General features: G+C 43.4%; 1 protein-coding gene across 1 annotated transcript in view; it reads left to right on the plus strand.

The window, feature by feature from the left end:
* The window catches only part of lnx1 (ligand of numb-protein X 1), a 370,671-nt gene that overhangs the window by 262,948 nt on the left and 83,973 nt on the right, over positions 1-23,750 (plus strand). The window contains exons 3-4 of the mRNA XM_070870019.1: positions 12,637-12,911; positions 14,716-14,862. Coding sequence (XP_070726120.1) covers positions 12,637-12,911; positions 14,716-14,862 — 422 coding nt within the window. The remainder of the gene's footprint in view (positions 1-12,636; positions 12,912-14,715; positions 14,863-23,750) is intronic.

The following is a 23,750-nucleotide window of genomic DNA, read 5'->3' on the forward strand; positions in this document are numbered from 1 at the left end:
CAAATCCCCATGGAGGACAGGCGGACCAACATCAGTGTCCTCGACCAGGCTAACATCCCCAGTATTGAAGCACTGACCACACTCGATCAGCTTTGTTGGGCAGGCTACATAGTTTGCATGGCAGATACGAGACTCCCTAAGCAAATGCATTCGAGCAAATTTCTAAAGGGGGCAAAGTGTGTTAAAAATACAAGCCTGAAGGCTCTGTGCCTCAATGCGACGAGTATTCACAATAAGGTGGACAAATTAATTGCGCAGATAGCAGTTAACTGATATGATTTAATTGGCATCACGGAGACATGGCTCCAGGGTGACCAAGGCTGGGAACTCAACATCCAGGGGTATTCAACATTTAGGAAGGATAGACAGAGAGGAAAACGAGGCAGGTGGCACTGCTGGTTAAAGAGGAAATTAATGCAATAGTAAGGAGGGACATTAGCCTGGGTGATGTGGAATCGGTATGGGTGGAGCTGCGGAATACCAAAGGTCAGAAAAAGCTAGCGGGAGTTGTGTACAGACCACCAAACAGTAGTAGTGAGGTTGGGGACAGCATCAAACAAGAAATTAGGGATGTGTACAATAAAGGTACAGCAGTTATCATGGGCCACTTTAATCTACATATTGATTGGGCTAACCAAACTGGTAGCAATGAGGTGGAGGAGGATTTCCTGGAGTGTATTAGGGATGGTTTTCTGGACCAATATGTCGAGGAACCAACTAGCGAGCTGGCCATCCTAGACTGGGTGATGTGTAATGAGAAAGGACTAATTAGCAATCTTGTTGTGTGAGGCCCCTTGGGGAAGAGTGACCATAATATGGTAGAATTCTTTATTAAGATGGAGAGTGACACAGTTAATTCAGAGACTAGGGTCCTGAACTTAAGGAAAGGTAACTTCGATGGTATGAGACGTGAATTGGCTAGAATAGATGGCGAGTGATACTTAAAGGTTGACGGTGGATAGGCAATGGCAAACATTTAAAGATCACATGGATTCAGCAATTGTACATCCCTGTCTGGAGTAAAAATAAAATGGGGAAGGTGGCTCAACCGTGGCTAACAATGGAAATTAAGGATTGTGTTAAATCCAAGGAAGAGGCATATAAATTGGCCAGAGGACTGGGAAAATTTTGTAATACAGCAGAGGAGGACAAAGGATTTAATTAGGAGGGGGAAAATAGAGTATGAGAGGAGGCTTGCTGGGAACATAAAAACTGACTGCAAAAGCTTCTATAGATATGTGAAGAGAAAAAGATTAGTGAAAACAAATGTAGGTCCCTTGCAGTCAGATTCAGGTGAATTTATAATGAGGAACAAAGAAATGGCGGACCAGTTAAACAAATACTTTGGTTCTGTCTTCACTAAGGAAGACACAAATAACCTTCCGGAAATACTAGGGAACCGAGGGTCTAGTGAGAAGAAGGAACTGAAGGAAATCCTTATTAGGCGGGAAATTGTGTTCGGGAAATTGATGGGATTGAAGGCCGATAAATCCCCGGGGCCTGATAGTCTGCATCCCAGAATATTAAGGAGGTAGCCCTAGAAATAGTGGATGCATTGGTGATCATTTTCCAACAGTCTATCGACTCTGGATCAGTTCCTATGGACTGGAGGGTAGCTAATGTAACAGCACTTTTTAAGAAAGGCGGGAGAGAGAAAACGGGTAATTATAGACCGGTTAGCCTGACATCAGTAGTGGGGGAAATGTTAGAATCAATTATTAAAGATGAAATAGCAGCACATTTGGAACGCAATGACTGGATCAGTCCAATTCAGCATGGATTTATGAAAGGGAAATCATGCTTGACAAATCTTCTAGAATTTTTTGAGGATATAACTGGTAGAGTGGACAAGGAAGAACCAGTGGATGTGGTGTATTTGGACTTTCAAAAGGCTTTTGCCAAGGTCCCACACAAGAGATTGGTGAGCAAAATTAAAGCACATGGTATTGGGGGTAATGTACTGACATGGATAGAGAACTGGTTGGCAGACAGGAAGCAAAGAGTCGGGATAAACGGGTCCTTTTCAGAATGGCAGGCAGTGACTAGTAGGGGTACCGAAGGGCTCAGTGCTGGGACCCCAGCTATTTACAATATATTAATGATTTAGATGAGGGAATTGAGTGTAATATCTCCAAGTTTGCAGATGACACTAAGCTGGGTGGCAGTGTGAGCTGTGAGGAGGACGCTAAAAGGTTGCAGGATGACTTGGACAGGTTAGGTGAATGGGCAAACGCATGGCAGATGCAATATAATGTGGATAAATGTGAGGTTATCCACTTTGCTGGCAGAATATTATTTGAATGGTGACAGATTAGGAAAAGGGGAGGTGCAGAGAGACCTGGGTGTCATGGTACATCAGTCATTGAAAGTTAACATGCAGGTTCAGCAGGCGGTGAAGAAGGCAAGTAGTATGTTGGCCTTCATAGCTAGGGAATTTGAGTATAGGAGCAGGGAAGTCTTACTGCAGTTGTACAGGGCCTTGGTGAGGCCTCACCTGGAATATTGTGTTCAGTTTTGGTCTCCTAATCTGAGGAAGGACTTTCTTGCTATTGAGGGAGTGCAGCGAAGGTTCACCAGCATGATTCCTGGGATGGCAGGACTGACATATGAGGAGAGACTGGATCGACTGGGCCTGTATTCACTGGAGTTTCGAAGGATGAGAGGGGATCTCATAGAAACATATAAAATTCTGAACAGGTTACATACAGGAAGAATGTTCCCGATGTTCAGAAAGTCCAGAACTAGGGGACATAGTCTAAGGATAAGGGGTAAGCCATTTAGGACTGAGATGAGGAGAAACTTCTTCACTTCAAAAGTTGTTAACCTGTGGAATTCCCTTCCGCAGAGAGTTGCCGAGGTGATCTTATCGAAACGTATAAGATTATGAGGGGGCTTGACAAGGTGGATGCAGAGAGGATGTTTCCACTGATGGGGGAGACTAGAACTAGGGGACATAAACTTAGAATAAGGGGCCGTCCATTTAAAACTGAGATAAGGAGGAATTTCTTCTCTGAGGGTTGTAAATCTGTGGAATTCTCTGCCTCAGAGAGCTGTGGAAGCTGGGACATTGAATAAATTTAAGACAGAGATAGACAGTTTCTTAAACGATAGAGATTAAGGAGTTATGGGGAGCGGGCATGGATGTGGACCTGAGTCCATGATCGGATCAGCCATGATCGTATAAAATGGTGGAGCAGGCTCGAGGGGCTGTATGGCTTACTCCTGTTCCTATTTCTAATGTTCTTATGCCTCGGCCAATAAAGGCAAGCATTCCATCTGCCTTCTTAACCACCTTATCCATCTGGCCTGCTACTTTCAGGGATCTGTGGACAAGCATTCCAAGGTACCTTTGTTCATCTACACTATTAAGTGGCCTACCGTTTAATGTGTATACCCTTTCCTTATTAGCCCTTCCAAGTGCATTACATCATACTTCTCCGAATTAAATTCCATTTGCCACTGATCTGCCCACCTGACCAATAGATTGATATCCTCCTGCAGCCCATGACTTTCCTCTTCATTATCAACCACACAGCCAATTTTAGTGTCATCTGCAAACTTCTTAATCATACTCCCTATATTCAAATCTAAATCGTTGATCTATATCACAAAAAGCAAGGGACCCCATACTGAGCCCTGCGGAACCCCACTGGAAACATTCGGAGTGGTTAAGTTGATAACCTGGAAATTTTGTGCTGCAGTTGATTCAGTTTTTTTGTGGATATTACATTCAAAGTATAATTACTATTTTTAACCCAAATGTACCATCTCGCATTAACTAACATTGAATTCCATTTACCACTATTTTGCCATTCCCCAATTTACCAAGTAACCAAATCACTGATGTCTTGCATTTCAAGTAAATCTGATAATAGCAAGAAAAAAGACATGCATTTATATAGCACCTTTCACGACCACTGGAAGTCCCAGAGTGCTTTACAGCCACTTCTTGAAGTGTAGTCACTGTTATAATGTAGGAAACGAGGCAACCAATTTGTGCATAGCAAGCTCCCACAAACCACAATGTGATAATGACCAGATAATCTATTTTACTGATGTTGATTGAGAGATAAATAGTGGCCAAGTCATCGGGGATATCTCCCCAGTTCTTCAAAATAGTATCATGAGATCTTTTACGTCCATCTGAAAAACGCACCTCTGACAGGGCAGCACTTCCTCAGCACTGCACTGGAGTGTCAGCCTAGATTGTAGTCCTCAAGTCTCTGGAGTGGGACTTGTACCTACAACCTTCTGACTCAGATGCGAGGGTGCTACCCACTGAGCCACAGCTGACACAAGTAATAGCAGCAAGAAGAAATATAATAAAATAGTATGCAAATCATTTAACTGGGTCCATAACATTTAGAGGAAAGGCATCCCTTTAAATAATCAGAAATGTTGGTGTTTATGAGTCCTGCATCAGAAATGGAATAACACTAACATTAAATCTAATCGTGATTTCCTACCTGCCCCTGTCAATTTTCTGGGGAATTCGAGTGGGAGAGGGCTAGAGAATTGGTCGGGGACTGGAGTGAATTTTAAGATACAAAATACAAATTTACCACTGGCTGTAGGGAACACCTGTTAATCCCCAATGTTGCTATGCTGATTGGGGAGCTGTCACTCTTTGCTGCTGGTAAAGCCTCAGCACCTCAGCAGTTGGTGGTTGCTCACTGAGGGATACCTTGCATATGATGTTTCCCTTGCAACTTGGAGGCCACCAGCACCCTTACAGTATGACAGACCTCTGTGGCTTGCTGCAGCCCCAATCTGGTGGAGTACTCCTGCAGAGGCTCGAGAGCCCACCTACAACATGGAAATGATCATGAGGTCAGAAGATTAGTTGGGGTCAGGGCTTGGGTGGAAGCAAAATACCGGGAGCATTATTTCTTCTTTTAAGCTGGATAAATGGATCAGGTGTTTAGAATACAGAAGCACAACGAATCTCAGACCAGAACCTTTTATGCAGATTGTGTGATATCACTTTAAATAAAACCGTCCATTCCATTGTTTTTCAAGTTAAATAAGAGAAATTTGACAGCCTGAGGAGGGGGGAAGGAGATGGGAGAAGACTGAAAGTTTCACAGTCGTTGATGAGAAACCCTCTGTTTTTAATATTGCGACTGCCCTGAGGGTCAGGACCTTTAACACTTGTGACAACCATATTTAAGGCCTCTGTGCACTTTGGCATCAGGGTAAAATCCTGCACTAGAATTACATGAAAGTTTTGTTCGTTCTGCCAATCCACTTCTCATAGAATTGAACTATAACCATTGTTTGGTGCCAAAACCAAAATTAGTTCTACAACATAATGTTTCTAAAAGTAAGTGCACAAGATATAATTATCAGAAAAGAAAAAAAAATTTAAATGTGCACAAAACTCTCTTGTAACAGTAAATTGCATTTTGTATTCTTTAAGTATATATGACTGCAGTTCAAGGCCAATAAAAGCACCATCAAAAATGAAACAACACGAACACTGGCCAGTTTATTCAGGTGCAGTACTATAAATAATTTGTGGGCACTGGTGTTTAAGCTAACAAGAGTTGGGATAGCAACCAGTTATTATTTTGGACTGCATATTCTGAAACTTTGCTTAACAGCAATAACAGAAATTAAATTAGAACATAGCTTTTAAAGTAGGATTTTTTTTATTCGTTCATGGGATATGGGTGTTGCTGGCAAAGCTAAAATTTATTACCCTTCCCTAATTGCCCTTGAGAAGGTGATGGTGAGCCACCTTCTTGAACCGCCGCAGTATGTGAGGTGAGGGATCTCCCACAGTGCTGTTAGGGAGGGAGTTCCAGGATTTTGACCCAGCGACGATGAAGGAACAGCAATATAGCAATATATTTTCAAGTCAGGATGGTGTGTGACTTGGAAGGGACCTTGCAGGTGGTGGTGCTCCCATACGCCTGTTGCCCCTGTCCTTCTAGATGGTAGGGGTCGTGGGTTCGGAAGGTGTTGTCCAAGAAGCCTTGGTGAGTTGCTGCAGTGCATCTTGTAGATGGTGCACACTGCAGCCACAGTGCGCCGGTGGTGGAAGGAGTGAATAGTTAAGGTGGTAGATGGGGTGCCAGTCAAGCGGGCTGCTTTGTCCTGGATGGTGTTGAGCTTCTTAAGTGTTGTTGGAGCTGTGCTCATCCAGACAAGTGGAGATTATTCCACCACACTCCTGACTTGTAGATGGTGGAAAGGTTTTGGAGAGCAGGAGGTGAGTCACTTGCTGCAGAATACCCAGCCTCGGACCTGCTCTTATAAACACAGTATTTATATGACTGGTCCAGTTAAGTTTCTGGTCAATGGTGAGCCTGAGATTGTGGATGCGAGGTGGTTCAGCGATGATAATGCAGTTGAATGTCAAGGCAGTGGTTAGACTCTTGCTTGTTGGAGACAGTAATTGCCTGGCACTTGTATGGCATGAATGCTACTTGTCATTTACCAGCCCAAGCCTGAATGTCGTCTTGGTCTTGCTGTATGCAGGCATGGTCTGCTTCATTATCTCAGTAGTGCGAATGGAACTGAACACTGTGCAATCATCAGCAAACATCCCCACTTCTGACCTTATGTTGGAGGAAAAGCCATTGATGAAGCAGTTGAAGATGGTTGGGCCTAGGACACTGCCCCGAGGAACTCCTGCAGCGATGTCCTGGGGCTGAGATGATTGGCCTCCAACAACCACAACCATCTTCTTTTGTGCTAGGTACGATTCAGCCAGTGCAGAGTTTCCCCTCTGATCCCCATTGATAAGACAGGTCTTCAGTAAGAAATAGTTGGATTAGAGCCAGGCCACAGCGAGACCGACTGGGTGTATCTTCTCGCTCTGTGTGACGTGTGCATGTGCTCACTCTCTTCCTCGCCCACTAGCTGTTATTTCTGTCTTTTCTCTTTATATCTATCTGCTATTTCTCCCATTTTCCAGCTGTTCATTATTTATCTCTCGGCAAACTAGATGGATCTTGGTCTTTTCATCGAGCAATTCCTATGTTTTATATGCTGTTTGCATGGGACAGAAAGTTTTAATTGTTTTATAAAGGTCATACATTAAATCAGTTGAGTAGTCTTTACCTCAAAATGGACCATCGCTCTGCACTAATTAGAACTAATTGCTACTGTTATTCTTACCTTCCCACATAAAGTCAGAGCTTCATGTCAACAACACTGCTACATTAATGATCCTTCTCTTCTTAGGCAGTCCCTTGGCATCAAGGATGACTTGCTGCCACACCAAAAATGAGTTCTCAGACGACTGATGAGTTCAATGCGGGACCTACAGTCTCTGTCACAGGTGGGGCAGATGGTGGTTGAAGGAATGGGTGGGTGGGGTGCTTGGGTTGCCGTGTGCTCCTTCTGCTGTCGATGCTTGGCTTCAGCTTGCTCTCGGCAAAGAGACCCGAAGTGTTCGGTGCCTTCCCGGATGCTTTTCCTTCACTTTGAATGATCCTGAGCCAGGGATTTCCAGGTGTCGGTGGGGATGTTGTGCTTTTTTAAGGCGGCTTTAAGCGTGTCCTTGAAGCGTTTCCATTGCCCACCTGGAGCTCGCTTGCTGTGTCGAAACTCCAAGTAGGGCACTTGTTTTGGGAGCCTCGTATCAGGCATGCGGATGATGTGGCCCGTCCAGCGGAGCTGATCGAGCATGATCAATGCTTCGATGCTGGGGATGTTGTCCTATGTGAGAACACTGATGTTGGTGCGCCTATTCTGCCAATGGATTTGCAGGATCTTGCGGAGGCAGCATTGGTGGTAGTTCTCCAGTGTTTTGAGGTGCCTGCATTGTCCATGTCTCTGAACCATATAGGAGGGCGGGTATCACTACGGCTTTGTAGACCATGAGCTTGGTGCCGGGTTTGAGGTCCTGGTCTTCAAAACCTCTCTTCCTCAAGAGGCCAAAGACTGCACTGGCACACTGAAGGCGGTGTTGGACCTTGTCGACACCTGGCCTTGTTGACAGTAGGCTTCCGAGGTATAGAAAATGGTCCACATTGTCCAAGACCTCATCAGGAATTTTGATAATCGGGGGGCAGTGCTGTGTGGCAGGGGCAGGTTGGTAGAGGACCTTTGTCTTACGATTGTTTTGTGTAAGGCCCATGCTCTCATACGCTTCGGTGTAGGTGTTGACAGTGGCTTGGAGTTCGGCCTCCAAGTGTGCGCAAACGCAAGCGTCGTCTGCGTACTGTAATTCAATGAGAGGATGGGCCGACCTTGGATCTGGCCTGGAGGTGGCGGAGGTTGAACACTTTCCCGTTTTGTAGATTAGCTCCACTTCAGCGGGGAGCTTACTGAGGGTGAGCGGGAGCATTGCAGCAAGGAAGATCAAGAAGAGCGTTGGCGTAATGACACAGCCTTGCTTGACCCCAGCCTGAATGCGAATTGGGTCTGTGGTGGATCCGTTGGTCAGGACCACGGCTTGCATTGTCATCGTGAAGGATGGCGACAAACCTTTAAGGGCAGCTGAATTTGAGAAGGACGCTCCATAATCCCTTGACAGTGTCGAAGGCCTCTGTGAGGTCAAAGGCGGCCATGTACAGGGGTTGGTACTGTTCCCTGCATTTCTCTTGGATTTGCCGTGTGATGAAGATCATGTCCATTGTGCCCCTTAGTAGGCGGAATCCACATTGCAACTAATGGTCCTGCAGCAGTGTTAATTGCCATGCACCTGCTCCAAATGTCAGTGTGCCTCCAGCATGACTGCCAAGCATGTATAAGCACACATGTGCATCATCATCATCATAGGCAGTCCCTTGGAATCAAGGAAGACTTGCTTCCATTCCCAAAGTGAGTTCTTTGATGGCTGAACAGTCCAATACGAGAGCCACAGACCCTGTTACAGGTGGGACAGACATTCGTCGAGGGAAGGGGTGGGTGGGGCTGGTTTGACGCACGCTCCATCCCTGCCTGCGCTTAACCTCTTCACGCTCTTTGCGTTGAGACTCGAAGCACACGTGCATAAATGTATTTTTGGGGAAGGGTTGTGACCATTTTCGGAAATGTGGGAGAAGCTGGAGCATCTCAGATATGAGGCCAATATTACTGAGTTAATGCAAGTAATACTAGCAACTCATCAGAGCTGAATTGTGCAAGTAGGGAAGGGGTTGCATGGTAGTCATTATGACCTGCAGTAGCTTCTGGACACACTCCCAGCTATGATCTAAGATGCTAAACCACGAACAGATCATTATCATGTACAGGTGTTGCTACAGTCAGCATGGTGAGGAGTGATAATGTGCAGGCAGAATTTTAGTGCAGTTACAATTGGAGCAACCAGACTACAGCACTAAAATTCAAATATAATCAGATAAATTAGAAAGGCTACAAAAATATTTGATATAATAGAATCATAGAATGATCCAATTAGTCCCACACCGCTGCTCTTTCCCCCAGCCCTGTAATTCTTTTCCCTTCCAAGTATTTGTCCAATTCCCTTTTGAAAGTTATTATTGAATCTGCATCCACCATCCTTTCAGGCAGTGCATTCCAGATCACAACTCACTGTGTAAATATTTTTCCCCTCATGTAGCCTCTGGTTCTTTTGCCAATCACCTTAAAATTGTGACCTCTGGTTACTGACCCTTCCGTCAATAAAAGAAAAGAAAGACTTGGGTTTAATTAGAGCCTTTCAGAACCACCGGACCTCTCAAAGTGCTTTACAGCCAATGAAGTACTTTTGAAATGCAGTCATTTTTGTAATGTGGGAAAATGCGGCAGCCAACTTACACACAGCAAGCTCCCACAAACTGCAATGTGATAATGACCAAATAATCTGTTTTTGTTCTGTTGATTGAGGGATAAATATTGGCCAAGACACCGGGGATAACTCCCTGCTTTTCTTCGAAATAGTGCCATGTCATCTTTTACATGCACCCGAGAGGGCTTCAGTTTAACGTCTCATCCAAAAGACTACATCTCTGACAGTGCAGCATTCCCTCAACACTGCACTGAAGTTCCTAGAGTGGGACTTGAACATGCAAACTTCTAACTCAGAGTGTGCTACCCACTGAGCCACAGCTGACACTGTTACAATGGGAACAGTTTATCCTTACTTACTTTATCAAAATCGTTCGTGATTTTGAACACCTTTATCAAATCTCCTCAATCTTTTCAGCTCTAAGGAGAACAACCCCAATTTCTTTAATGTCTCCAAATAACTGAAGTCCCGCAACCCTGATACCATTCTTGTAGATCTCCTCTGCACCCAGTCTAAGGCATTGACATCCTTTCTAAAGTGTGGTGCTTAGAATTGACCACAGTACTTCAGCTGAGGCCTAACCAGTGGTTCATAAAGGTTTAGCATAATTTCTTTGCTTTTGTATTGTGTGCTTTTATTAATGAAGCCAAGGATCCCACATGCATTTTTAACAGCCTTCTCAACTTGTCCTGCCACCTTCAAAGATTTGTGTACATATACCCCCAGGTCTCTCTGTTCGTGCACCCCCTTTAAAATTGTACAATTTATACTATGCAATATATACATTCTATATTGTACTATTTCATTTATATTGTCTCCCCTCAGTCTTCCTACCAAAATGTGTCACTTCATTCGCCTTTGGTATTATTGACCATTCTTACAGAAATCCCTATATTTTGTGGGAACTCTGACTCTTCCATAAGTAATTGTGAAATAATGGTGAAAAACAAGTAAGGTTTTCCATGTCCAATTGTACAATAGCTATGTTTTACATATTGGAATGTCTCCTAAGTTTGGAGATTTAAAGTGAATCCCATTGCATAGCAATACAGGAAAGGTACTTCTAGAAAAGAAGGAGCTTACAATTAAAATAGTTGCTGCAATCTTGGAGAATATTAATTGTAGTTTATTTTCTTTCGTTGTATCATTGTCATTTTCTTCCCAACTGGGATCCTGTCAGAGAACTCACTAAAGGAGAGCCAGATAAGAGGACTTCATAGGCTGATGACCAATGATGCAGACAGCCTGTGGTGTTTCCTGATACCCTATGGAAATCTATCACCAGAACTTTCAGCTTATGCAGAGCAATTGATGGAGAGAATGAGACAAGATAGAAAGGACAAGCAAATAAACTGAGTAAAAATAGCTAAACGCAAGAGAGACAATAGTGAGAAAAAGCAGCCGTAGAAAAAGCCAGAAAGAATATCAAAACCAGCAAGAGAGATGACGATGGCAAGAGGAAAGGGTATTCAAGTACAGGTAGAGAAAATGAAGATATTTAATGAGACTTGCTTTTCCTGTGTGCTGTGCATTTTTCCTGTTTCAATTTTTTTTTGTATGCAAACCACTCGGATCAAAATATTAGTTTGTTTTCTTACTGTTCATAACTTTTTTTTAATTCTTGCTGTTTGGATCTGAAGTTGTACAGCAACTTATGAGTCATTACTATTGCTTGCTGTTGTTTCCTCGGTAGATTACCAGGAAGTAATGCTTTAAAAGTAATGGTCCTGCCTGATTTGAATCCTTTATATTTCAGTAGTCCAATAAAGCTTTGTTAAGATTGTGCAAGCGTGTCTGAATGAGTCATGTTATTGATAGAGCTTGACTATGACCTAATTACGAATGGGCATAGGGTATTTATCAAGTATAATAGTCATATCCCATTACTTCATATTTCAAACTCTTGCTGTCAAAGATACATATTGGTCTGTTTAGTTCCATTTGTTTTGTTTAATGCTCTATCATGGTGGTCTTTACTCCCTTTGAGTACTTAACGTTGATCTTCTGTGGGCCCACAAATTTGCTTTGAGTCAGATATTTGGCCATTCCATCTAGATGCTAACATCTCACAATTAATTATGGGCATAACTAAATGGATCTCATTGCCTATAGGGTGAATTAAGACATTTCCAAGCCACAATCTTTGCTACCAATAAAAACATAATTTTAAAGTTATTATGACAGCTGTGGTATGTGACAAATCTCTCAGAATATATACTGTTGGCACAAAAGAGACGTGAATCCCTGCCACCAATGTTAGGAAATGTTAATGCCTGAAGCAGGAGAGCAAAATGGTTAGACATTCTCAGAACATGTTGTTCTCTTTCCCCACCCCCCCCCCTCCCCACCCACCCCATCATTTTTCTTGTGACAATGCCAGGGTTCTTAAATTCATATGCCACAAGGGTGTAAGATGACAACTGTGTAACATTTCCAGCTGGATTAGCAGTTTTAGATATAATTACAAGATTGTGCAGATACTATGCATTCCTAATACTGTACTAGTCATGGGGTAACTGTTTTCACATCAAATATATATGGAAAGTTTCTCGTGTTGCACTCCTGTTTCACTGAAGTATGCTTCTACTTAGTAAGTTACAACAGTACCCAGTCTCATACTCCCTCCATTGGTAGGCTATATAATGGCTGTAGCTCTGGAGCATTGAGTGGTGCAGTTGATGTATCTGAATAACTTTATCAGCTTCAGATGTACATTGAACGGAATCACTTGCTAAGTAAAGTTAAATTATGTTGTGTGAGATTTGATGAGATACACAATTTGAATGGGGGTCCTAGATTCAGTGTGTCAGCTATCTAATAATTTAAGAATCAGAGGGGAAAAGTGCACTTTATAGGAGCAAATCAAAGTATCCATTTTGTTTAACTTGTTTTGCAAATATGACAAAGTTTGCAATACTTTTACATGCTTATGAAAATCAGTCTTGTTTTAGGTGTAAAGGAGCGATCCAATGTGGACTCTTGGGAGAACGAAAGAGGCATTCTCAGGAAGATTCTTCAATAAGTGACACCGATTTAGTTCCCAGGATTCCTGTGGACAACAATGACACGAGCACGTCTGTACTTTCTCCACAACTGTCAGCATCTGCAGCTGTGGCCTTAACGACAAATGATCCAGGTCTGATAAATCCAGCCTTTGATGCAAGTGCAGAGGACAGCCAGTCAGAAAGCAATTCCAGCACCCACAGCAAAAGTAGTATAAAGAAACGTAAGTATATGTACAAACTGTGTGTAATTTAAGCACAGCAAAGGTTTCTAGGGTTTTTCAAGGAAGAATGAAATGAAAATTGAATTGAGAGCACAGATTAGTTTACACCCTAAATATTAACTTTTCATCAAAACTGTTTTAATGCCAGATCTACATTTGAAATATTAACCTAAAGGTTCTCTACACAGATACTGGCTGAGCTGCTGAGTGTTTCTAGCATTTTCTGTTTTTATTTCAGATTTCCAGCATCTGCAGTTTTTTGTTCAGTAGATGTTATTTTTACTCACCTTTAAGAGAATGAAAGAAAGGCAATAATAATTGGGGGTAATTTGTTAGTTGGTTGGCCTGCTTTTAAAATTGTGATTTTCCACAATTTGTGCAGTAGAAATAAAACAAATTATATATTTCGTGTCGTACCCTTTGTTTATAATATATTTAATTACAACAATTAGTCTGTCTACATGAGATGATTTTTACAAATTCCATTTGTAATCAGTAACTAGTGGCCCAATCATCGCTTACAAACCATTTTTGCCAGTGCAAATAACATGAGCCCCTCACCAGTTCACATGACTGAAGCCATGATGTCATAATGTTCAATTACTGTTTCTATTTTTAAGGGATAAACTACACAGAGTTCAGATCTTTGTATTGCTTAAAAAAAAATCATTGGAATACACAGCAGAAATTTAGAAGTAGCAGGCTAAGGGTTAAATCAGTAACCAGCCTATGCATGTTTTGTTACCCACCTATTTTGGACACAAATATGCACTACATAGGTCACTCTGTAAAACAGTGTGCTATTGTTTAGTAAAACACTCTTCCTGTCAGCTATTCCCATTGTATCATTAGTTTAGTTTAATATGGTAAAACATTCCATCATTCAACTCATTGGCAATAATGGCACAGCTCTCAGGATCACAACATTGTCAGGACTAAGATTTAGGATCAAAAGAGGGGACTGACCACAAACCCTTTTAAACATATAAAACTCTATTATTTTTTAAGATGTAGCTATATCTAAATAGATTAAATTTTTAAACTACAATGAATGAGATTTGATAGGCCTGGTAATGGAAAGTACGAAAGCTAATGAATTTCCAATCAGAAATGTAAGCGTTTTTTTTTAAATGTGAAAAATAAAATGAAGTCTTGGAGTATGTTTAAGGCTGCAACATACTTTTTTGATTCCTATTATATTAGTCCATACTCCGTCAGTATATTACTACCTTATACCACATCCAAACCGTCGCTTAGTTTCTGGATTGAGATTAATTTGCTAGATAAATTATTTATTTTTTTAAAAAGAGTACCAATATCTGTTAAGTTAATTGATCTCAGGCTAGGCATTGGTAGGGATGTAATGATTGATCTCAGCCTCCAGGCTAGGAAAGTCTGTGTCCGGGTTGCCTATGTGCCCTGCACTGTTTGAAAGCTCTTGCAGTTGAGTAATTCACACATGAATAATAGTCAATTAGGCAAGATACCAGAGTTGCTTGCACCTGATGAACTATACCCCAAACATGGGACAATGCCATCAGCTAAGGGAGGGGGAAAAGTAACAATATGATTTTCAATATTTTACATGGCTATTTTTTTAAATTGCTTGCTGGTCAACCAGGACTTTATTAAAACACAATGTCCATGACTTAAGTATATTATATATAATTTGTATAATTTATACAAAAACCTAAGAAACCTGAAAAAATGCTCTTTAATATTGGATAACATGCTTTATCTTTTTGTTTTGTGTTTACTTGATATTAATTGTATAATGATGTCACTAATTTCCACTTTCTCATAGACCGACATTCAGATCGCACTCCTATGAGAAGCAGATCCTTTAAAAAACTGCATAGAGCTTTCAGCCACCTGCGTAGATCTAACAGTGCGAATCTAGTTGACAGTGATCCTGGGGAGGCTGTGCAGGCAGCCACACCTCCTGAAGAAGGTAACAAGAACTTTGGATATTCTTTACTTAATTCTTTCATGCCAGTGGTAGTGTGCTGAAGGAGCAAATGTGCATATTGGCCTAAAATTCCCAGTCGAGGTCTTCCCACGGGCAAACGACTGAAAAAGAGAAAAAAGATGAGCACTTACCTGTTGTTGTTGCGCCCGTTCGAACTTCCGAGCCTGAGGCCTCTCATGACTGTGCATCGCAGTGCATGCACGTGGGGACGTGCGCAGGCCGGGAGCTGGAGACACATGGCTCTGAGCAACCAATCAGATGTAGTATATTCTCATTCATAGTAATAGGAGTTCCGTAAGTCCGGAACTCCTATTACTATGAATGAGAACTCCCCCCACCCCCCAAACACCCCAAACACCCAAAACACGATAAAAAATAGAAAAATACACTACATATTTAAGATTCATTTAAATTAAAGTTCTTATAAAAAAGTATATATATTTTCCCGACTTTTTAAAAATATTTTTTAATTATGCCTTAAAATAAACTTACCGTAGTGGGGAGGGTTTTAACAATAAAATGTGTTTTTATAACTATATTTTAAAATGTTTTTTGTCTATTTTTAAACACTTGCGCCTGTAAAAGTAGGCTATACGCCTGCTTTTTCAAGCGCAAGATTTTTGAGGATATTTGCTGGGCAAGATATGCGTAAATATCGGAAATCTTGCCCTGCAAGTGTCCTCGCTCCCGATCTGTGGATGATCTGTCAAGCCAGAAACTTGACAGATCGGAAAAGCCGGTTTTCAGCGCATGCGCATTGCGCGCTGAAAACCGTCTTTTCCGTTGCCTTCCTGGGTCCGTAGAAACTTCGTATGGACCCAGGACATCGGAATTTCAGCCTCATTAAATTGTCTTGCAAAACAGCTTAATAAGTATAGTAAATAGAGGAGAACACAATGCCGCAACTGGTGGTAAAAAGAAAGACTTGTATTTTACAAAGTATTTACAGCACAGCAACGGGCCGTTCGGATCAACAATGTCCATGCCAGTGTTTAAGCTCCACAAAAACCTCCTCCCACACTTCCTCATCTAACTCTATTAACATATCCTTTTATTCCTTTCTCCCTCATCTGTATATCTATCTTCCTCTTAAATGCACCTATGCTATTCGTCTCAACTACTGCTTGTGGGAGGGAGTTCCACATTCTAACCACTCGCTGGGTAAAGAAGTTTCTCCTGAATTCCCTATTGAATTTATTAGTGACTATCTTATTTTATGGCCCCCTAGTTCTGGACTCGCCCGCAAGTGGAAACATCTTCTCTATATCTACCCTGTCAAATCCTTTCATAATCTTGAAGATCTCTATCAGGCCACCCCTCAGTCTTCTCTTTTCTGGAGTAAAAAGCCCCAACCTGTTCAATCTTTCCTGATAGATATAACCTCTCAGTTCTGGTATCATTCTAGTAATATTTTTGGCACTTTCTCCAGTGCCCCCATATCCGTTTTATAATATAGAGACCAAAAAACTGTTCACAGTAGTCAAGTGTCATCTAACCAAGGTTCAATACAAGTTTAACATAGAAAATAGGTGCAGGAGTAGGCCATTCGGCCCTTCAAGCCTGCACCATCATTCAAAAAGATCATGGCTGATCATTCTCTCAGTACACCTTTCCTGCTTTCTCGCCATACCCCTTAATCCCTTTAGCAGTAAGGGCTATATCTAACTCCCTCTTGAATATATCCAATGAACTGGCTTCAACAACTCTCTGCGGTAGGGAATTCCACAGGTTAACAACTCTCTGAGTGAAGAAGTTTCTCCTCATCTCAGTCCTAAATGGCCTACCCCTTATCCTAAGACTGTGTCCCTGGTTCTGGACTTCCCCAACATTAGGAACATTCTTCCTGCATCTAACCTGTCCATCCCCGTCAGAATCTTATATCGTTCTGTGAGATCCCCTCTCATCCTTCTAAACTCCAGTGTATAAAGGCCCAGTTGATCCAGTCTCTCCTCATATGTCAGTCCAGCCTCCCCGGGAATCAGTCTGGTGAACCTTCGCTGCACTCCCTCAATAGCAAGAATGTCCTTCCTCAGATTAGGAGACCAAAACTGAACACAATATTACCATGTGAGGCCTCACCAAGGCCCTGTACAGCTGCAGTAAGACCTCACTACTCATACTCAAATCCCCTAGCTATGAAGGCCAACATACCATTTGCCTTCTTCACCGCCTGCTGTACCTGCATGCCAACTTTCAATGACTGATGTACCATGACACCCAGGTCTCGTTGCACCTCCCCTTTTCCTAATCTGCCATCATTCAGATAATCTGTCTTTGTGTTTTTGCCCCCAAAGTGGATAACCTCACATTTATCCACATTATACTACATCTGCCATGCATTTGCCCACTCACCTAACCTGTCCAAGTCACCCTGCAGCCTCTTAGCATCCTCCTCACAGCTCACACCACCACCCAGTTTAGTGTCATCTGCAAACTTGGAGATAATACACTCAATTCCTTCATCTAAATCATTAATATGTATTGTAAAGAGCTGGAGTCCCAGCACTGAGCCCTGTGGCATCCCATTAGTGACTCCCTGCCATTCTGAAAAGGACCCATTTATCCCGACTCTCTGCTTCCTGTCTGCCAACCAGTTCTCTATCCACGTCAATACATTACCCCCAATACCATGTGCTTTGATTTTGCACACCAATCTCTTGTGTGGGACCTTGTCAAAAGCCTTTTGAAAGTCCAAATACACCACATCCACTGGTTCTCCCTTGTCCACTCTATTATTAACATCCTCAAAAAATTCCAGAAGATTTGTCAAGCATGACTTCCCTTTCACAAATGCATGCTGACTTGGACCTATCATGTCACCTCTTTCCAAATGCGCTGCTATGACATCCTTAATAATTGATTCCATCATTTTACCCACTACCGATGTCAGGCTGACCGGTCTATAATTCCCTGTTTTCTCTCTCCCTCCTTTTTTAAAAAGTGGGGTTACATTGGCTACCCTCCACTCGATAGGAACTGATTCAGAGTCAATGGAATGTTGGAAAATGACTGTCAATGCATCCACTATTTCCAAGGCCACCTCCTTAAGTACTCTGGGATGCAGTCCATCAGGCCCTGGGGATTTATCGGCCTTCAATCCCATCAATTTCCCCAACACAATTTCCCGACTAATAAGGATTTCCCTCAGTTCCTCCTCCTTACTAGACCCTCTGACCCCTTTTATATCCGGAAGGTTGTTTGTGTCCTCCTTAGTGGATACCGAACCAAAGTACTTGTTCAATTGGTCCGCCATTTCTTTGTTCCCCGTTATGACTTCCCCTGATTCTGACTGCAGGGGACCTACGTTTGTCTTTACTAACCTTTTTCTCTTTACATATCTATAGAAACTTTTGCAATCCGTCTTAATGTTCCCTGCAAGCTTCTTCTCGTACTCCATTTTCCCTGCCCTAATCAAACCCTTTGTCCTCCTCTGCTGAGTTCTAAATTTCTCCCAGTCCCCGGGTTCGCTGCTATTTCTGGCCAATTTGTATGCCACTTCCTTGGCTTTAATGCTATACCTGATTTCCCTTGATAGCCACGGTTGAGCCACCTTCCCTTTTTTATTTTTACGCCAGGCAGGAATGTACAATTGTTGTAGTTCATCTATGCGGCCTGTAAATGTCTGCCATTGCCCATCCACAGTCAACCCCTTAAGTATCATTCGCCAATCTATCCTAGCCAATTTACGCCTCATACCTTCAAAGTTACCCTTCTTTAAGTTCTGGACTATGGTCTCTGAATTAACTGTTTCATTCTCCATCCTAATGCAGAATTCCACCATATTATGGTCACACTTCCCCAAGGGGCCACGCACAATGAGATTGCTAATTAATCCTCTCTCATTACACCACACCCAGTCTAAGATGGCCTCCCCCCTAGTTGGTTCCTCGACATATTGGTCTAGAAAACCATCCCTTATGCACTCCAGGAAATCCTCCTCCACCGTATTGCTTCCAGTTTGGTTAGCCCAATCTATGTGCATATTAAAGTCACCCATTATAACTGCTGCACCCTTATTGCATGCACCCTTAATTTCCTGTTTGATGCCCTCCCAAACATCACTACTACTGTTTGGAGGTCTGTACAGAACTCCCACTAACGTTTTTTGCCCTTTGGTGTTCTGCAGCTCTATCCATATAGATTCCACATCATCCAAGCTAATGTCCTTCCTAACTATTGCTTTAATCTCCTCTTTAACCAGCAATGCTACCCCACCTCCTTTTCCTTTTATTCTATCCTTCCTGAATGTTGAATACTCCTGGATGTTGAGTTCCCAGCCCTGATCATCCTGGAGCCCATGTCTCTGTAATCCCAATCACATCATATTTGTTAACCTCTATTTGCACAGTTAATTCATCCACCTTATTACGGATACTCCTTGCATTAAGACACAAAGCCTTCAGGCTTCTTTTTTTAACACCCTTTGTCCTTTTAGAATTTTGCTGTACAGTGGACCTTTTTGTTCTTTGCCTTGGGGTTTCTCTGCCCTCCACTTTTCCTCATCTCCTTTCTGTCTTTTGCTTTTGTCTCCTTTTTGTTTCCCTCTGTCTCCCTGCATTGGTTCCCATCCCCCTGCCATATTAGTTTAAATCCTCCCCAACAGCACTTTAAGTTTTTAAGTGATCTTAGAGTTTGTAAGTGATCTTAACCAAAAGCTTTAAAGTTTGATACAGGACTATTTTTATTAAAGTTAAGTTAAGTACAAACAAATATTTGTTAAACTTTTGAATAACATATATTTTACATTATAACTGAATCATTTACATTATTTGTTCCATTATTAACACAACTTTTTGAAGTCAACAAGAATCATTTCCATCATTTGTTCCATTAACACAACACAACATTACGGAACAGCTCCAAACAGTAAACATGATCCATGTGGAATAGTTGTCGCTGAGCCTTCAGGCCACAAAATGTTCATGTGGATGAGCTGCTGGCGCAAGGCTCGAGCAATCATTAAAGGGGCACGATGGCCCGCCCTCCTCTGCCGTCGTGCTCCGGGTTCAGGTAGTTGCATTGTTTCCTCGTCCTCCTCCTCCTCCTCCTCCTCATCTGCATCATCCTCATGATCATCAGCCACTCTCACCTCAGGTTGGTCTTCTACTACCAGTTGCTACTGCCTCATGATGACTAAGTTATGCATCATGCAGCACACAACAATGAACTGACCGACAATCCCAGGGGAATATTGCAAGTAGCTTACGGAATGGTCCAGGCATCGGAAACGCTGCTTCAAGATGCTAATGGTCTTCTCTCTAATGCTGCGCATCGCAATGTGTGACATGTTGTATTCCCGATCAGCTTCTGTCCGGGTTATGCGTAAGGGCGTCATGAGCCAGGTGGCGAGACCATACCCTTTATCTCCCAGCAGCCAGCTCTGCCCTTCTGGCTGCTGTTGAAACATGACAGATATAGCGCTCTTGCTTAGGATGAATACATCATGGGTGCTCCCAGGGTATCTTGCATCAACTGACATGATGCGATGCATGTTGTCACTCACGAGTTGCACATTAACAGAGTGGAAGCCTTTTCTGTTCCTGTACATCTCGGAATCCTCCAAAGGTGCTCGCAAGGCGATATGGGTACAATCAATGCAGCCCTGTACCTTTGGGAAGCCAGCAATCCTGGAGAAGCCCACAGCCCTTTTACACATTGCCTAGGTGGTCATGGGGAACTTTATGTAGTCAGTCCTCCAGGCATATAGTGCAGCAGTCACCAGCCGAATGCAGATATGTCATGCATGTTGAGAAATGGCGCACACATCCCCAGTTGTGGCCTGGAACGATCCAGATGCATAGAATGAAAGTGCAGCTGTAACCTTCACTCAACTGACAAAGCAGTCCTCCTGACGCTTCTAGGTTGCAGGTCGGCTTTTTCTAACTCACTGATCTCAGTTACAACTTCTTTGCAGAAACGCAGTCTTCTGGCACAGTCTGCATCACTGGGGTGCAGGTATGAATGCCTGTCTCGCTATACCCGAGGTGGGTAAGGCCTCCTGCCCATCACCCTATGGGCTCTGAGGTTCTTCATGCGATGACATCGAATCAATTGTCGTCTCCGCAGCACCATCATGCAGAAAGCTTGCACAATCTATGGCATTGTTAGGATTGCCCCCGTGATTATATTGTACCTTTTGCAAAAAGCTCAAAACAGTAGGCAGGCAGGACAAGGTTCTTTGTTCTCTCTGTCCCCAAGGTCGCAGCCCTAAGTATGGACCACACCCAGGTCTGAGCAGCCGCAATGATCGGGAAACATCACCCCTCCCCCCCACCGGGGCTTCATTTGATGCATGGTGGCATGGAGTAAGGCTTCTCATGCCTTCAGTTCACCTTCCACCCACCCCCCCGGGCTTCTTTTCAAGCCGAGCCCCAAGCCCCTGTGTCTGGACGAGGGCCAAATTCTGCCGGCCGACGCTCTGACCCTCGAGCCCGGTTTGGAGATGTTCGGTGGTGGCGTGGTACTTTTTAAAAAAAAAAAAAATCAAAACTTCAAAGAATTCCATGAAACTTCCGTTTTCTGCGTTTTAAGTTTGAAAAATTTAAGCTTGACGATGCATATTTATGTGCTATTGACTCCCTCCAAAACTTTGCCTAAAAACAATGGCGCCTTTTTGCGTCGATTTTTTGATGTGCGCTGGTTTTTCTTAAGTGCCCAGAAGGTTTTTCGGGAGTGGTCACATCCACCGTCCTAGGGGAAATGTAAGTTGGCCAAACTTGCATAATTGTGAAAAACTGGCGCAGGTATCAGATATCATGACGCAAAAAAAAAAACGCACTTAAAAAAATGTAACTAACTGAGTTACACTGGCGCACAATCTTTGGGGAAACTTGGATTTTTAAAATTTAGGCCAAAAAAAGCGGCGCACACCAAAAAAACGGCGCAAATCAGTGGAGAAAATTGAGCCCAATGTCTCATCCGAAAGATGGCACCTCCGACAATGCAGCACTCACTCAGTACTGCACCAGAACGTCAGCCTAGATTTTGTGCTCAAACCTCTGGAGTGGTGCTTGAACCCACAATCTTAGGACTCAGAAACGAGATTGCTACCAACTGAGCCATAGCTGATACGCTATCCCCAATTACATCTCTCATTACATATATTTTTATTTATAGAAAATAATGAAAGCGAAGCCAAAGAGGTTGGGCTGGATTTTCCCGGGTCCCACGCGCATGGTGCGGGGGGACCTGGGAGGCAGCAGAAAACACAGAAGATTGGGTTTCCCCGCTCGCTGTGGAGCATTAACTCCACAGCATTCATGCGACGTCCGGGGCAGGTTCCCCTCCTGGAAGTCAGCCTGATTGACAGGCCGGCTTTCACTCGTTCGGGGAACTCGGAGAAGGTGGCCGCAGCAACAGCTCAGTGTTGGGCCCAGGGTGTTGGGGAGAGGGGGGAGGTCCAATCCCCAACCTCGGGGCCGAATCGCGATCTCTGGTGGGGTCTGATCCCTGGGAAGGGCTGATGGTGGGGGAGCTTGGGGAACCAAGAGGAAGCACTCCTGCTCCTCCCGGCCCACAAGGATTGCTCCCCGAGGCTGAGGTGGCCCCAGGATCCCTGGCCGCCTGCAGTAAAACCTGCAAAGCCGGTTAAAGTAGGGGCTTCAGGATTCATTATAATTGCCCACCCGCCTCTTGGCAGCCCACCACCCGTCCCACGAAAGGTGAAAATGGCCGGTTTGGAGGAGAGTTGGGATTCACATTTTTTTGAACTTTCACTTCCTCCCCATGCCTCCAACCCACCTGCTCTTACCTCAGAAAATTCCGACCATTGACTCTGGAAGTAGGAACAGTCACAGCAGTGTAGGTGCAGGCTTTCTCCTGCAGTGAAGATAGTGCTGTGATAATACAGATTTGACAGCAAGCTTTGTCAGGCCCTTTTTTTAAAAAAAAAATTCTGTAAACAATTTGTAATTTATTGAAAGTTTTATTACTTATTATATTTCTATTTTCTTGTTCCGTGTAGTTCTTACAATGGTTGCCGTAGCCTCCTTTGCATAATTCAGCTAATGAGCTCATCTCATGATTGCTGCCAGTGCTGTTTTCTGGTCATCTAATGCGAGGTACAGTTTCCAACCTCCAGCGTGAGCTGCTCCAAGTATGTGATGATTTTGAGATGGGCGACTGCGTGACGTCATCAAAACCCTGGTCGCCGTTTTGTTGCGTGGGCAGGAACATCGGCAGGGTCCAGGTATAGAGGAGTGGGAAGGTTGGCGAGTGTTTGTGGCGAGATGCGGTGAATGTTTATGGCGGAGGACCAGCGATAGATCGTGGTGGAGGTGCGACAGATGAGGGTATGGAGCCCAGAAGAGCCGAGGGCCCGGAGTAGCACGGGCCACCCCACACTGCGATATGTGTGTGCACTGGATCTGTGGAGCAGAGCAGGTCTCCAGTCGTCCTGGTTAACACTTGCCACTGGATAAAGTCGAGCCCATGTGGTGGCTGATGTAGAAAAAAATTAACGCACAGGCATCTTCCAACCCCTCAATTGGAGTTCAGGACTGGAACATCGGGTTCTTCATCGAAACACCTGTGAATTCATGGAAGCAAGGCATCCTCGTTCGAGGGACCGCCTATGATGATGACAGTTTCAGTAGGGGTGAAGGCTCTGTTGCAACTTTCTCTTTCTCCCACATGCATGGGACTTGAGCAGAGATGTCTGCAAAGATCTAGCAACATTCCTGCACAAGCTATCACAGACAAATTGCAATAATCATTCGATTCTCGAGAGTTTAAGTCAGGTTAGATGAAGAGGGGTGTGGAGCATAAACGCTGGCATGGTCCTGTTGGACCGAATGGCCTGTTTTGTCCTGTGAGTACTTTGTAATACTTTGTAATTTTAATTTCTAGCCATACTGAACTGCAGCTCTACT

Source organism: Pristiophorus japonicus, chromosome 2 (assembly GCF_044704955.1).
Source record: "Pristiophorus japonicus isolate sPriJap1 chromosome 2, sPriJap1.hap1, whole genome shotgun sequence".
In the NCBI taxonomy this organism is placed as follows: Eukaryota; Metazoa; Chordata; class Chondrichthyes; family Pristiophoridae; genus Pristiophorus; species Pristiophorus japonicus.